Source organism: Carassius carassius, chromosome 25 (assembly GCF_963082965.1).
Source record: "Carassius carassius chromosome 25, fCarCar2.1, whole genome shotgun sequence".
Taxonomy (NCBI): domain Eukaryota; kingdom Metazoa; phylum Chordata; class Actinopteri; order Cypriniformes; family Cyprinidae; genus Carassius; species Carassius carassius.
Window position 1 is genome coordinate 5333082 of NC_081779.1, and position 13615 is coordinate 5346696.

The 13615-nt window shown below is 34.9% G+C and overlaps 1 protein-coding gene across 2 annotated transcripts; it reads left to right on the forward strand.

Annotated features, from left to right (window-relative positions):
• The first annotated feature begins 1388 nt into the window (after positions 1-1388).
• Positions 1389-9255, forward strand: LOC132103979 (CMP-N-acetylneuraminate-beta-galactosamide-alpha-2,3-sialyltransferase 2). Of its 2 annotated transcripts, none has more exons than XM_059509110.1 (7): positions 1389-1789; positions 5730-6092; positions 6760-6950; positions 7043-7222; positions 8196-8241; positions 8635-8760; positions 8850-9255. In XM_059509110.1, the coding sequence occupies exons 2-7, from the start codon at positions 5814-5816 to the stop codon at positions 9015-9017; spliced, it is 990 nt and encodes a 329-aa protein (XP_059365093.1). In that variant the 5' UTR covers positions 1389-1789; positions 5730-5813; the 3' UTR covers positions 9018-9255. The 2 variants fall into 2 exon arrangements, with proteins under 2 accessions (XP_059365093.1, XP_059365092.1); XM_059509109.1 differs by lacking the exon at positions 1389-1789 and adding an exon at positions 5440-5543.
• Positions 9256-13615: the final 4360 nt, after the last annotated feature.

Below are 13615 nucleotides of genomic sequence, written 5' to 3' on the forward strand. Positions count from 1 at the left end.
AAGTAAGTACATAATTATCAATCAAATGAGCGGCACTTTTTCACTAGTAGTGATTAAGACAAGACCCACATACATATACAAAGTATATAAAGAAAAAAGAAGAAAAAAAAGAAAGAAGAAAAATATTTTTTTTCTTTTCTTTTTTTCTTTTCTTTCCTTTACCCTTTTCTTCTTCCCCTTCAATACCCGTTAAATTAAATCATTATTAATCACCTTGTTTTTTAAAAAATTTTCTTGAATTTACAAAGTGAATTACACCATTTTAATTCCATATGCAAATTATTCCATAGATTAACCCATTTGACAGATATGCATATATTTTTTGTATTAGTTCTTACCCTTATTTTTTTAAACATATGCATTCCTCTTATTCCATACTGACTTTCTCTTATTTCAAACAGCCTCTACAGTTTGGAAGCAAATTATTATAGACTTTATACATTGTCTGTACAGTATAGAAATTTACTAGATTAATTTTTTTTAAAGCATTTAAATTACTAAACAATTGATTAGTTGGCTCATGATAGTCAACATGTTTTATAATCCTTATTGCTCTTTTTTTGTAACATATATATTGGATTTATATTGGTTTTATATGCATGTCCCCAAACCTTCACACAATAAATAGATCATGTATGGAACTATGAGCGCACAATACAAAATATATAATGAATATATGAATGAATATGTTTAGTTTTATGTAATATTGCAATGGATTGTGACATTTTTCTTTTTACATGATTAATATGTGGCTTCCAACATAATTTATGATCTATTATAACAACTAGAAATTTATTTTCATATACTCTATCTATTTCCTCATTGTTAATCCTAGTTGTAACTTTATTAATACTCTTATGATTACCAAATATTATGAACTTTGTTTTACTTAAATTCAATGACAATCTATTATCATCAAACCATTTTTTTAAGATCATCAATTCAAAAGCAACTAAACTATATGTACAAAACTTGCATAAACATATACAATCACACAACAAATAGGCATATGAAAAAAAGAAAAAGGGGTATACACAAAATTGCATATACATATAAGTAAGTAAATAAAAAAAAAATATATTTATATATATAGCCTGTAGGGTAAACATTTTAAACATTTAATTATACAAAAAAATTTAACAAGTCATAAGTCTTCATAAGTCTTTTTAGCTTTTTTGTTTCTAAAATTGTGCAAAGTGATACCATATAGTTTCATTTCTTTTATAAAATGTTCAAAATTTGGCTTTGTTTGGGAGTTTGTAAAGTACAGTATATAGCGTCACACAACAGGTGGTTGGGGGTGATTTAGCTCACGTGACAACGAGCACAAGGATAGGCCTTTATAATGTATTATATATATATATATATATATATATATATATCCATTCGATTCTTTATACAAGTATATTGACCAATAAGTCGTTTAAAGCACCAGTGGTTTTCTGAATAACCCAGAATTTTTTGGAGAAACCGACAAGTTCTTGTACGACAAAAGGAAAACTAGGACAGTGAAAGTTTAATCGCTTTAAACATAAACTGAATTGCGGTCTTTGAGCCTATGTCTTGCAATTTGTGAATTATTTAAAAATAATGATAGTAATAATCAAAATACTTTGTCCACATCTCAGATGTCAACAGTTCTAATAAGGAGGGTTTTTTTTGTTTGCTTTACTAGAAAGAAAGTTTAATCTGCTCTAATCAGTTGTAGGCTTCGCCCTCCTACACAGTAGCCTACTGACAGTGACGAGCAAGGTCCACAGATCGCTGGATTTAAAGCTGAACAGTAACTGTGAGTTAACGTGTTTTTATTTTTTTATTTTTTTTATGTCCGTTGCTTACGATGTTCGGTGTTGTAATGAGATAAATAATCTGATAGCCTACCCCAGATCAAAAAAACTAAATTCAGCCTAGAAAATAAGTTCATCTTTTGTTTTTACCTTTTTGTTTCTTTTCAAGTATCATATTAATAATATAATGTTTAACAAAGTACATCCAAGTACTGTTCCGTATAAGAAGATTACACCGATCATTTTGCCGATGATTGTATATCCAAAGCGACTTATAAATGTGGAATAAAACATAGGGTATATTCAGAATCTGTGCTAGAAGAACTGCAGGACATTAGGCTCATGTTAGAAGAAGCATTTTGTGATTAAGCAGCATGTTTTTCTGGATGTCAAAAAACAAAACCGGTTCTTCTTTACAAAGAATCTCGCTAATGGTGTCACTTCATATCAGTGCAAATGCATTTGTTCAACTGTCGTCTTTTTTGTGTTCTTTCTCATTTTCTCTTGTAACATTTGTAAATCGTATATAACAGTTCCCTTGTGGAAAAACCAGCTAGACCAGTTCAAGCTGTGTTTTGGAACATGGTAGCTGGTTAGACCACCCAATACCAGCTTATGCTGGTTAGACCACCTAATACCAGCTTATGCTGGTTAGACCACCCAATACCAGCTTATGCTGGTTAGACCATCTAATACCAGTTTATGCTGGTAGCGTTTTTTTGGGGATTTTCTTTTGCTGAGAATTGCTTTTTTGTTGATGTCTTTAATTTTTTCTGTCAAGTAGTGCCCAAGCTTCACTGTTCTGGCCTTCAGCTCTGCTTCCTCCATTTTTTGCCCTGTGAATTGGAATTTAATTTAAACAAATTTGAACACATCGAAAACACTACGTATCCATTACATAATGTTTTTTATTTTTAGCGATTTATTTTAGTAGTGCACAGGGCCGTCCTTAGGGGGCTGAAGCTGGTGCGGTCACCCCCACCCCCCGGAATATATTTGAAATAAAGAAATTTTAACATGTTTTAGAACTTGCTTGAATTTGTTAGCCCGGAAGTAGCCTACACTGTTCAGTTACGTTTTTGTCAATTCTAAGGGTGTGTTCCAAACGGGACATATCACCCTCTGAAGGGCACTCATGAGTGAAAAGAAACTTCAAGAAACAATTGTTTGGTCCCCTACACCCTTCAACACTTCGACGCTCTCACTCTAGAGTTTAACCCTTTGATGTAATTAGGGCATTGTGATATAACCTTCCGAATGAAAAGCAGGGCAAATCTCTAACTAGCCTAAATCGCATGTGATGTCAAGCCAAATGTCAGGATTTATGAGCTCAAACTATACAGTCCTATAGTCAAACTGCAACCTGACTTCTCACACTTGTGCAAAATAAATAGCCTAGGTGAGACTCCCAACCCGGAACTGTGTATCTTCCATCGCTTCCGTTTGTATCACATGCCATGTCGCCATCCCTGCGTCCCTGCGCCATGTTCATATCCATCCTAAAGCATAGTAGTATTATAATTTTAATGAAACAAAATCTTACAAAATAAGTCCTTAAGTGAACTAATTTCATAAGAGCTTTCTACTTGCATTAAAACCAGGTCAGCCCAAAAGAATTTGTGGGGGGTCTTGCAGAATATGCATAGAGGTGGTCTTCCCCAAAGCATATGTTGAAAAGAGTATGCCAAAAGTCCCAGGATGATCTTTTTCAGGTAGATTGTGTAGTGTACACTCTAATGGTAATATTGGCCACAATCCATTTCGCGTTGGCAAAGGATTCAGTTCAGAACTAGAAACAAGAATAAAAAGTGTTAAAAAACTTCAAACATGGTGGATGTGCGTGATACGACAAATAACATTTAACTAAAAAAAATTCAATTAAAAAAACTTTATTTTAAAGCTAGTAACGAAGTCTTAAGCCATTGTTGATGCAGTTATTGCAGAAAGAGAACGTGTATTGAGTTACATAAAGATATTTGCGTTCTTTAAAACTATTTGAGTTCAAACAAACACTTAGTTTAGCTTTAACTTTAGTTAGCAGTGTTTCATAGAGCTTTGACCGTTCACAATGGAAGTGGTTCATAGTTTTATTTTGAACTTGGACTCAAGTATAAAGAAATACAGTCAGTGCTGCACACTTTTGGGACATTCTAAAACACTTCATGTACTAAAACAGTGGCATTGTTTATTAATAATGACTATTAATACTAATAACACTTTTTATATTAATAACCTTATTAATAATATTATTATTAATAAAGCAGAATAGTCCAGAATATGAACCCAACGTGTTAGAGCACATTAAGCTTTTTCTCCTTCATAGAAAATCGTTAGAGTAAATGCTTAATGTAGACTAATGGAGGAAGACAGTGATATAAAAAGACCAAATCTGTTTATACAGTTTATTTTTAAAATATATTACACACAGATGAGCCCAGAATATTAATAGAACGTGCAAAAGTTTCAAATGTTTTCTCCCCTGTATAAAAACATAAAGAAAACTGGTAAAGTGTCTTAATGGATAAGCGTGTTGTCTTATATTAAGCCACGTTAAGCACGGTTTTCTTTCGGGAGAAAACACTTATACAACTCAGCTCATATTTTGAGCTCATCTGATTGCATGTACACAGTATGAATCTTTAATAATTTCTAAAGCATGTTCTTTTTTATCTTCATTAAGCTACTTTTCCTCCCATAAGAGCTGGTATAAAGAAAACACTCAATGTGCAATTTAGCACTTTCTGGTTATATTATGGACTTACCTGCTTTCCTGTGTGTATTTATTAATAAATTGTAAAACCTTGCCTTGATCTAAGCACTCACTTTATTTCTTTATACTTGAGTCAGAGTTCAAAATAAAACTAAAAAAAATCAACCGCTCCATTGTGAGTGTAAGGCACTGTATTAACCATTGCAAGCTGTAAAGTAAACAGGAAGTGTTTGTCCAAACTCAACTGCGAGAGAACGCAAAAGTTTTGTGAGCAAACTTACAATTTTTGGAGAATAACAACGTGCAGTAAACTGTAAAACTGTTTGCAGTACAAACCAGTGTGTTCTTAATTAAAATAATATGATAGTACACATAAATTGTCAATATCAAGCAGCAAAACAATGTTTTGTACATCTACAAATAGCTGGACGCAAATGAGACCGGTAGCTAGACCCATAGAATTTACAAATGGCGGCGCCCCATTTTCATCAGGAAAAAGGTGGATAGCTTTTTTTTATGTTTTTCTCCGTTCACAGAATAACAATATATTGTTGGTTAACGGTTAATAATCAGTTTATGAGCACCAGTTAGGAAAAATAACAGAAATGAACATTCCTAGATTAGCTTGAATTGTTTAATAAGCTTTAATTGTTGCTTTAATTATCTTCCTCAGTATTTTTGTTTATTTTCCAATTAAAATATTTAAACATTCTTAAATCAATATACATTTGCGTGTGAAGGAAATTGAAGATGTGTGTTCTTGTTTTCTGAGAAACTGGACAAAATTAAGTGAGTTTATGCTTAAAACGAGTTGGCTTGGACGTCGAAATTAAGATTGAAAAAAAAAAAAAATTTGACTCCATGGGCAGATATTTGCTGTTTTAATCATAAACCTGCTTCATTTTGATCAAGATATCTGTCATTTTGTGTCTAGTAAATTTATCTTTATGCAAGTCTTCCAATGCAAGTCTTTTGACACTTGCATTGGAAAACAAGAAAAAATTCAGAGAAAAGATCATTACTTTTTTGTCCTGTGTGATCAGCAGGTAGGAACAGTTATTTCCATACACTTATATGCTCACACTTACCTCTCTCTCTCTCTCTTTCTCTCTCTCACCCTTTATTCCTGTAAATAAAAGCATTTAATTAGGGCCCGAGCACTGCAGTGCGAGGACCCTATTGGAATTGGTCCGTTTATTAATTATTGTTCTTCACTCTCATTTATTGCTCAGGTTATCTCCTGATAAGGTGCTAGAGGAATCTTCTCGACCTCAACCAGCCCAACATCAGAGATTCAAGATCCATAATCAATCAAAATGCGATGGTGTAAAAGCACAAAGGTCATCTTCGTGGTTCTGTTTAGCACTGCCATCTTTACTGTGACCATACATAAAGTTCCTTATGGACATTTTAAAGATTTGGTGAACAATAGCATGGTGGAACGTTTCTTTCGTGGTGAACCTTGTGCCTGTATGGAGCGCTGTTTGGCTGCGAGTGACGACAAGTGGTTTGCTGAACATTTCAAAAAAGATGTCCCACCAGTGCTCTCTCTCAGTAACAGCGTCTTCCCTGACCACATCTTTAATTGGTGGCAGGTAGTGTGTTTGTCTGTGTTTTTTTTATTCAGTACTTCAGCTCACTTCATTCTTGCAGTTAAAATTTACAATAAGCTGGACTGTGTGCCATTCAAAAGTTTAATTGATTTGATGAAAAATATTTAACATGTATTTATCCTTGTGATGCAAGGCAGAATTTTCAGCATCATTGACACATAATCCTTCGGAAATCATTCAAAAATGCTGATTTGATGCTCAAAAACATTTCTTACCATTATCAGTGTCAAAAACAGTTGGGCTGCTTAATGTTTTGTGAAAACCATGATGCTTCTTTTAGTAGAAGTAGAAGTTCAAAAGAACAGCCTTTATTTTAAAAATAGCAATGTTTTCTAACATTATAAATGCCTTTACTGTGATCTTTGGCCAATTTAATGCCTCCTTGCTAAATTAAAGTATTGATTTCTTTCAACCAATAAAAAAACAAAAAAACCTTCTGACCCCAATCTTCTGAATGGTAGTGCATATATATATATATATTTAATTAAAAAGCAGTTTTAATGTCACTAGTTTTAGTTTATATAAAATGTTAATGGTAATTTTAAAATCTAGTCTTCTTTATGTTGATTTTTATTTGATTGTGATTTCATGTTGATGGAATAAGAGCTGTACTTTCCTGCATCACTGTTCATTTTTAATCCATCCACAGTCTCTACAATCAAGGAGCAAAGCTAATTACTCCCAAGTGATTACAGAGCTGTTTTCTGTCATTCCTGGAGAGGAATGGTACAGAGATGATGGCCCGTCCCGCTGCCGAAACTGTGCTGTGGTGGGGAACTCTGGGAACCTTTTAGAATCATACTATGGTCCTATTATAGACAACCATGATTTTGTATTCAGGCAAACTTTTTTTAATTTTATTTTCATGACTTAAAATAATCAAGAAGCTAATTATGATAGAGACTGCAATTTTACAAGTCTGCTTTCCACAGGATGAATAAGGCACCAGTTGAAGGCTATGAAAAAGATGTGGGCTCCAGGACAACCCATCGCATCATGTACCCAGAAAGTGCCACCCACATGGACAACAACACACACCTGGTGCTGTTGCCCTTCAAAACACTGGATATCCAGTGGGTCACCAGTGCTCTAACTGATGGATCTATCAAACGGTGAGAGAATATCACGGAAACAAGGTCACAGTTTACCACAAAGTGAAAAACAAATGGTCATGTTATTTTGCATAAAGAAAATGAAACCTATTTTTACAACTATTTTCAACACAAAACAACCAACCAAAAATAGTACAGCATTAAAACAGTTTGAAAATGTTCTTTTACACCCACTGTAAAGGTTTAGTTAGGGCTGGCTGAAATGCAGCTTTATGACTCCACAGACACCAGCAGCTTCAAATATGGGTTTGCTGCACAACAGTGACCTTTTTATAGCTTCCCTTTTAATAAAATAATACAATTCCTTGGTTAAACAGAAACTTTTGTTAATAAGCCTTTATCTGATCGAGTGATTTTGTGTTCTTATTCATTCAGATCTTTTGACAGTTCGATAGTCTGTATTCATTTATCACTAAATATTATTTGTTTTCATGCTTTCAATCTTCTGAAATATTTCATGTGAAATGTGACTTGCTTAATAATGCAGAACAACCTTTCCATTTACCTAAGAAAGACCTGGCAAATTATTTAACAAGGATGTTTGAGTTTGATACCAGTTATCTAAAAAGATATGAGAAATAAAACAAACACAATTTTTTCTTTGGAAAATTTAAATCAGAATTAAAAAAAATTCTGAAATCCTAGTTATGTCAGTTACATAACAATTTGGATCACAGTAGGCCTATGTGTGTGTGAGTGTATATGTGTGTATATATATAACAATTTGGAACACAGTATGTGTGTGTGAGTGTATATGTGTGTTTGTATATATATATCTATCTATATATCTATCTATACATATATATATATACATACATACATACATACATCAAATAATTATTGTCTTAAAATATATTTTGATTTTGAGGGGAAATTTGTGAGATTCGTGACTCTTCATATTTTGAATAATATATGAACAAATATTGTGTTCAATTGTTCTGACCCTTGTTTCTCTTCTTGTATTACTCAACAGAACACGGTTTAAGGTTATAGACAAGCTACAAGCCAACAAGGACAATGTAAGATCAGTTTCTTGAGTTTGTTTTGAATCTGTAAACCTTTCAATAAAAAACAAGTTCACTTAAAGACCCTTTAATTGACATAATTGGGCGTGCTAAGTGCACTTTGTCTCAGCAAACATCACCAAGGATAACTAACACCTCAGGAGACTAATGTTACCATACACAAACAAGGCTTGAGATAATTGTACTGTATACAGTGTTCATATGACATACAATACATGCCATAGGAACCTTTTAGCATCACCACAAAACTTGATACTGCAAACACATATGCAGAACATATGCTAACATATGTTTATTATCAGGTTCTGAGTCCCAGATTTTCTCAGACTCTTTAAGACCCCATTGTAGATTCTGAAATGACTTATAATTGTCTTCTCATTCTTTCAGGTGATGGTTATGCACCCTGCTTTCATGCATTATGTGCACAACACATGGCTGCACATTAAGTCTCGAAGATCTTATCCATCTACTGGTTTCCTTGTGCTAATATTCGCTCTGCACATTTGTGATGAGGTAAAGCTTTCAGCAGTCACTTCCTGGAGTTTGTGTGCTGTGCACTAATGTCAGCTACATTTGCTGCTGGTTTTTTCCCCTTTGCTTAGGTCAGTGTGTTTGGCTTTGGCTCGAACAGTAAAGGCACCTGGCACCACTATTTCGAAAAAACACCCAAGTCTTTCAAACGCACTGGTAAACACAGTGGAGGGATTGAGCGCCAGACCATCTTAGAACTTCAGGAGAGGAAGCTGATTGACCTATACACAGGGTGGTGAAAAAGATAATGACATTGAGTAGCGTGATTATTTATTGATATTTTACTTTTATTTATGATAAATAAATATAATAATTCACACTTTGTTCAAACGGTTTGGCTCTGTAAGTTTTTTGCTTTTTTTTTGTTATTTTTTTTTTATAAATTATTGTTCAGTCAGCATTGACTCTCTATATTGATCAAAAATGGCAGTAAAGTCTAAGCAAAACAAATTCTATTTCAAATAAATGCTGTTTACAAAAAAAAAAAAAAAAATCAGTTGTTTATCTGTTCTCTTTCTGTCAGAAAATCACGAAAAGTATCATAGTTTCCACAAAAATATTAAGTTTCATAGATTGGTCATGTATGTTATGCTTGGCGATTCAAGGACAAAGGCGAGAGGATCCAAATGCAGATTTTACAAATGCAGAAGTAATAAACAGGAACCAGACAAAAAAACCACAGGAGAAACCAAATGTGTAACCAAATGTGTAACAGCCAGTAAAGAGATAAGAGAAAGATCAAAGGCAAAAACAAGGTAACAGGGGGAGGAGCTAGTGAATTGCTATGGTAACTTATGATGGTAAATAGTAGCAGGTAAGCAAACAGGGACACAGGTCACAGGGAGAGAACACAGAAACGGTGGAGAAAGACATTAAAAATACAGTCAAACTAGTTTTAATTCCAAACAGCTGATGGAAAAACATACAAAACATGATTGCTGAAATATTATCTGAGAAAATGGTTCTCAGGTTAGTATACAGTAATGTTGATGGCTGCAGAAGATTTTCAATATTGAGTAACACTGCATGTTTATCTGCTGGGGCGTAATGTGGGGACGGAGGGATGACACAATAGCACTGTATAACTGATATAGGCTTATGTTTTATTTTTTCCCTTTTTTATTCAAAATATTCCCAAATGTGTTAAATAATGAAATATCTCCATTCTCAAATATGTGTAAGTAAATGCGTTTTTCACCTTATAGAATATAGAATGTTAGTTGATCTATAATGGCAGATGGGCTCAAGCACTCTCAAAAACTCACTGAAACTGTTTTGCAATGCGCAATTAATATCTTACTAACATTAATTCGCACTTTGTTGTTTTTGATGAGAAAATTTGTCAGAGAGCAGAATTCAGTCAGCTAGCATGTGCAGTGAACACAAAACCGGCCTTTCAGTGATGACTGACCTCGTTATTTATTATTAAGATGCGAGTTGAAAGTTGCTTTCAGTTAAGAGAGCTTGAACATGTATTTTAGTCTAGGACTAGGCTTAGACCTTGTCTGTGATACTGGGCGTTAATATAGGCCTATTGTTTGTATAGCTTACTAAAATAAACAGAAACGAATAGGGATGCACGATTATGATTTTTCATGGCCGATTCTGATACCAATTTTTTACAAGCAAACTGGCCGATTCCGATACCGATTTCTGATTTTTTTTTTTTAAGCAACAAACAAGAAAGAAGGAAAGTATGCATAAACAAGATGTTTATTTGGTATTTAATAGGCCAAACTGGCTTTTGGCTATTGAAAACAATAACCATAACCATCTGAAATTAAAGGCAGTAACTGCACAGTAAGTAGCCTACATTCACTACAAACATAGATGGTACAGACATCAGCATTTAGCTTTTGTTTTTGAATTGGGTTGAAACTACATAGAACTGGCCTTAAATAACTGTAACCATGTGAAATTACATTAAAAACAACTGAATAGTTCTACAGTCCAAACAACACAATCAACACACATTCAAGATGCTACTTAATCAACATTGAGTACCTATTTGTTTTAGTTTTAAAATTTGGTTTAAAAAAAAAGCTTTACAGTGAGAATAAAAAAGTAGGCTATGCTATTATATAAATAAATTATTCCAAAATGTTAAAATCAAATAATGCTGGTGCAAATAAAACAAAGATGCAAAGTGTTTCATTCATCCAATTAAAAAATAATAATAATAGGGTAATGATCAGGGCCAGCGCAAGCTCAAATGCCGCTCTAGGCAGAGCACGATCATGCCGCCCCAACCTTACACTCACAATTAGGTATCCTTAAGATGCATGTAAACAAATTATTATTATTTTTTTTTAATCTATAAAATTACACTAAAATAAAAACGTGTTTTTTTTCATACTGAAACGTGAAAAAAGTACACAATGCAACAGCTGTATATAATTTCTGTTTTATAATAGATCGTGTACAGAAAAAACTAAACATATGCACACAACTTTTTAGCTCATAAGTAGGCCTACTGGTGGTTTCGATTTTTTCTTGACTGAAACACACAAACACAGATTCACACAAATAGCCTATATTTCAGACTTGTGCGCGTCGGGCTTCCGCAGCGGCAAACGCTTTGATTGCGTCCTCGAGTTTAACTTGTACGTCGGAGATAATTTTTAATCAGTTTAAGCTTTGAGAAACCGCGTTCTCCAGAGCTCACAGTGACGGTGAGAGTGAGAAGCACTCTCAATGCTACAAAAACATCTGGAAAAATGTATTCCATCCCTTTTTCACAGATGAATTTAAGCGCATCCAGTGGTTTAGCTCCAGCAACCAGGCGTCTGCCCAAAGCAGTCAGCTCTTCGAACAATTCATGCCCATCAACGTCCCGCCCGCGAGTCTCCATGAGTCAGGGCCTTTTCCAGTCTTAAGCAATCCTGAAGAACTATTGTATTCTCCTTTTCTTTGAGAGATGCGATGTCATTTTAAAATCCAAATACGCGACCATGTTCTCAAAGCAGCAAAAAGCGCTCTTTCACGGAACGGAGGCGATGAATTTCAAAAAGGAGTCTCATTGTTTCTCATTTAAAAGCGGTCGTCTTTTGTACTCATGATAGCCTAATTTTATTCATTTTGACATTTTTTAATATGAATTAAAGTATTTTGCACGCATATACTAATAGAGCGCGGCCAGGCGGGAATTTATATTCTAAATTTAAAGTGATTTTAAATTTATACTAATGGAGTGGGTAAAAAAATATGCTGCTGATATAAGTGCGATAATTGTAACATAATGTAAAACAAACAAATAAATTAATAATTCATTCTCTCTCTCTCTCTCTCTCTCTCTCTCTCTCTCTCGCCTTCTCTCTCCCTCTCTCTCTCTCTAGCCTTCTCTCTTTCTTGCCGCCTTGGCTGAGCTGCCGCTCTAGTTCGCCTAGACGGTTTCATCGGGCGCACGCGCCTGGCAATAAGTTAACTTCCGGTCTGTGTTGTGTATATCGGTCTGGCTGCATTGCCTTCTACAAACGCAGTTAAAGTCAAGGTGATGAGTAGACTGAAGTTGGGCTCAGGTGGTTGTGCTGCGGGATATGTTTCCCATACATTTATTTATTTTTGGAGACTTGCCACAATTTTAAAACTGATTTTCAAAAAGGCTTCGTTGAATAAACATGAGTAACGTTACGTACTGCACGTTTAATAATAATAATTCCTTACATTTATATGTTTAAATATCAAAGCGAGGCACAGGTGTTTTTATATCGCTGTATTTCTGAAGGAAGACTTGCATGTTATATGCCTGATAAAAACAGCGTGTGAGCGTACCAGCTCTGCTTTGTTTACAGCTGTTACTGGGGAAACCTCTATTTCTCGCGATTTATGTCTATGCTTTAAAACATCTCCTGCTGGCAAAGAATGAATTTGCATTTTCATTAAGTCCGCCTGATCCACGCAACAAACATATTTTGTTTGTTATCAAAAAATATCTACTCTAGAGGGACTTGGCTGTTGTTATTGATTCTATTTGGAAGTCTACCGGAAGTTAAGTTAGGTCCAAAAAAGCGTGCTTGCGCAGTAACGTTTGTTTATGTTGTTGCCGTTGAAACCGTCTATAGGCACGCGCTGGCCCTGTAATGATTCAAATCTATATTTTTTTTACTTGAGCCAATAAAAAATAAATAACTATTGGCTCAAGTTAAAAAATATAGATTATAAAAAATTTTAATTGGATGAATGAAACCCTTTTTTCAGTGTGCTTGTCACGGAACGCTCGACAACGCCTCCTCCTGGTTTCACCAGATCCCTCTCTCCTGCGTATTAGGACTGCTTTTCCTATTACCCTCCTCTGCTCATTATCTCCTGATTAATCTCGTTATCATTGCATGATTATCACCTGTGTACCCTCAGCTCCCCTTTATCTGGACTGTTCTGCTGATCGTTCATTTGTGAAGTCTTGATTTACCCATACTCTGCCTCTAACTTGTTTCTCGTGTTTGTTCTTGTGATTTTGACTTGGACTCTATGTCGTTTGTGAACCTAAGCTGCCAGCCCTTTGACCCACGCCTGTTTGAGTTACGATTCTTGGATGGCCCTTATCCGTGTGCTGTTTAGTGTAATTTATACTGGCCTTGCCTGGTCTCCTTGAGTTGTATGACTGTCTATCTCTGCTGGCTTACCTGTGTTAATAAAATACTGCAGATGGATCCGACCGCCTCAGCCTCTTCGTCACAGAAGACTTCACCAAAACAGGATCCAGCAGATTTCCATCGACTGGCCTCTGAGGTATCCTCTCAAGCTAATGTGCTGGCCGCCCATCAGCAACAGCTGGTCAAATTAACAGCTCTCACCGAGGAGCTCGTGAGATCTGTCCGAGCCCTATCCTCGCCGAGCA

What these genes read in the sequence shown, in the direction of transcription:
- LOC132103979 (XM_059509110.1), top strand. Translation starts at nt 5,814, where the DNA reads ATGCGATGGTGTAAAAGCACAAAGGTCATCTTCGTGGTTCTGTTTAGC. An exon ending in ACTGATGGATCTATCAAACG is followed by an intron (nt 7,223 to 8,195) that starts GTGAGAGAATAT and finishes ATTACTCAACAG; the next exon opens with AACACGGTTTAAGGTTATAG. An exon ending in CTCTGCACATTTGTGATGAG is followed by an intron (nt 8,761 to 8,849) that starts GTAAAGCTTTCA and finishes CCCTTTGCTTAG; the next exon opens with GTCAGTGTGTTTGGCTTTGG.